Raw genomic sequence first — 2,318 nt, forward strand, 5'->3', positions numbered from 1 at the left:
CAGCTCCCTGGTGACTGGGAAGGATCTGGGACCTGCTGGTGGCCTGGAACAGGACAGGACTGGACGGTGACAGGTCAGTGCTGCGGCTCTTGGGTGGGGGTTTGGGTGCTGCTGCCCAGCACCTGTGGGTGTTGTTGTCCTGTCCTGCCACCCCGTGTGTGGACAGAGTGGGGAGGGGACATGGGTCAGGAAACGGGTCATTTACCCTAAAATTGCAGCTTTTCCTGGGGATTTCCTGGCTGATGCAAGACCCAGCGTGAGAGAAACGGTGGCTTTGAGCCCAAGGTGCTGCTGGAGGGAGGGTGTCCCCCTCCGAGCAGGGACCTCGTGTTAAAACCGAGTTTAGCCCCTTGCTGGGTCCCCTTGGGTCCATCATGATGTCAGCTCCTGGGGAGGATGAGGAGGGTGGGTGGAGGTGGAGAGATGCTGGTGGTCTCACAGGGTTCCGGGGAGGGGACACGGGGACATCACCTGCCTCAGCACCCCCATACAGGGCTGCTGGGACCCTCGGGGCTGCATCCAGCACCCATCCTGACCGCGCTGGTACCCACCGAGGAGCTGCTGCCCCCACCATGGCCCAGGCAGAAGGTACGGCTGAGCCCTGGGTCTGTCCCTGCAGGACACAGGCTTTGCATGGGGACCCCGGTGCTGGTGTGACCCCCCCACCCCAGATCAGCACCAGTCTCCATCCCATCCTGTTTAATGGCCCCACTGGATTTTTGATCCTAAAAGCACCTTCCACCCCAACCCCTGACTCGCAGGGTGCTGGGCTGCTCCAAGAGCTCCTGTAGCAGCAGCCACTGTCCCCATGTCCCCTCCAGGGGACACTGTGTGGGGAGGGGGGGGGTCAGACCCACAGAAATAAGCCCTGGGGGGGGAGCACAGGCAGCTGGTCCCCAGAGCATGAGGGATCCATGGACTACCTCTCCCCATTCCTCACAGGAGATGAGGAGACCTTTGAATGCTGCGATGTGGTCATCAACAGCCAGGAGAAGGTTTCGGATGTGTACACACAGCTGGAGAAGCTGGGAGAGTAAGTGGGGGTCCCACATCCCCATTGTTGGGGGGGGTCCAACATCCCTGACACTTGGGCATGGTCCATGGTGGGATGCAGGGTGGTGGTGATGGCTCCTCCATCCTTCATCTTCTCTCCATCCCAGGGGAAAGTTTGGGACGGTGTACCGGCTGCAGGAAAAAGCCACCGGTAAAATCCGGGCTGGGAAATATTTCCGGACACGGACAGCTAAAGAGAAGCAGGCAGCTTGGGCTGAGGTGGAGCTGATGAACCTGCTGCATCACCCGCGCCTCGTGCAGTGCCTCGCCGCCTTCCAGGGCCCCGCCGAGCTGGTGATGGTCATGGAGTAGTGAGTGGAGGGGGAAGGCTCGTGTTTGGGGGTGGTGGGGACAGGGCTGGACGCTGCAAGGAACAATATTTGAAGGTGGACAGGGGTCCCTGCACCGTGGGGTGCTGGCGTGGGGCGTAGGATGGATGGGGAACCTGCAGACCCTGGAGGTGTGGGTGGTGAGATGCTCCCAGAGCTCCAGGTCTGGGTTCCCTGGTGGGGCTTCTCCTCCCTGGGGCTGGTAGACCCCACTGGGGACCCCAGCACAGCATGTGGGGAGGGATTCCTGCACTGTGGGGTGTAGGACGGATGGACAACCTGCAGAACCCTGGAGGTATGGGTGGTGAGATCCTCCCAGAGATCCAAGTCTGGGTTCCTCAGTGGGGCTTCTGCTCCTTGGGGCTCATAGACCCCCAGTGGGGACCCCAGTACCTTGGCCTCGCCCAGCACAGCATGTGGTGTGGGTTCCTGCACCATGGGGTGTTGGTGTGGGGTGGAGGATGGATGGGAACCTGCAGAGATACAGGTGATGAGATCCTCCCAGAAAGCTGAGTCTGGGTTTCCTGCTGGGGCTTCTCCTCTGGGCTGGAAGACCCTAACAGGGTCCCCAGCACCTTGGCTTCCCCAGGATGGCAAGTGGGGAGGGGTCCTGCACCACGGGGTGCTGGCGTGGGGCATGGGATGGATGAGGAACCTGCAGACCCTGGAGATACGGGTGGTGAGAACCAAGTCTGGGTTCCTGGGGGGGCTTCTCCTCTGTGGGGCTGGCAGACCCCAGCAGTGTCCCCAGCACGTTATCCTCCCCCAGCGTGGCAGGCGGGGAGCTCTTTGAGCGCATCGTGGACGATGACTTTGAGCACACGGAGCCCAGCAGCGCCCAGTACCTGCGGCAGATCCTGGAGGGGCTGCGGTTCATGCATGGCCAGGCCGTCGTCCACCTCGACCTCAAACCCGAGAACATCGTCTGTGTCAGCC

At 61.9% G+C, this 2,318-nt stretch overlaps 1 protein-coding gene across 1 annotated transcript in view; it reads left to right on the forward strand.

Annotated features, from left to right (window-relative positions):
* The first annotated feature begins 572 nt into the window (after positions 1-572).
* Positions 573-2,318, forward strand: part of LOC104462317 (myosin light chain kinase, smooth muscle-like) — a 3,025-nt gene continuing 1,279 nt past the window's right edge. Inside the window, exons 1-4 of the mRNA XM_010074219.1 lie at positions 573-588; positions 943-1,033; positions 1,161-1,364; positions 2,152-2,318. The exon at positions 2,152-2,318 is cut by the window's right edge and continues 78 nt beyond it. Of these exons, the coding sequence (XP_010072521.1) occupies positions 573-588; positions 943-1,033; positions 1,161-1,364; positions 2,152-2,318 (478 nt within the window). The remainder of the gene's footprint in view (positions 589-942; positions 1,034-1,160; positions 1,365-2,151) is intronic.

This window comes from Pterocles gutturalis, unplaced genomic scaffold, assembly GCF_000699245.1.
Source record: "Pterocles gutturalis isolate BGI_N339 unplaced genomic scaffold, ASM69924v1 scaffold11862, whole genome shotgun sequence".
In the NCBI taxonomy this organism is placed as follows: domain Eukaryota; kingdom Metazoa; phylum Chordata; class Aves; order Pterocliformes; family Pteroclidae; genus Pterocles; species Pterocles gutturalis.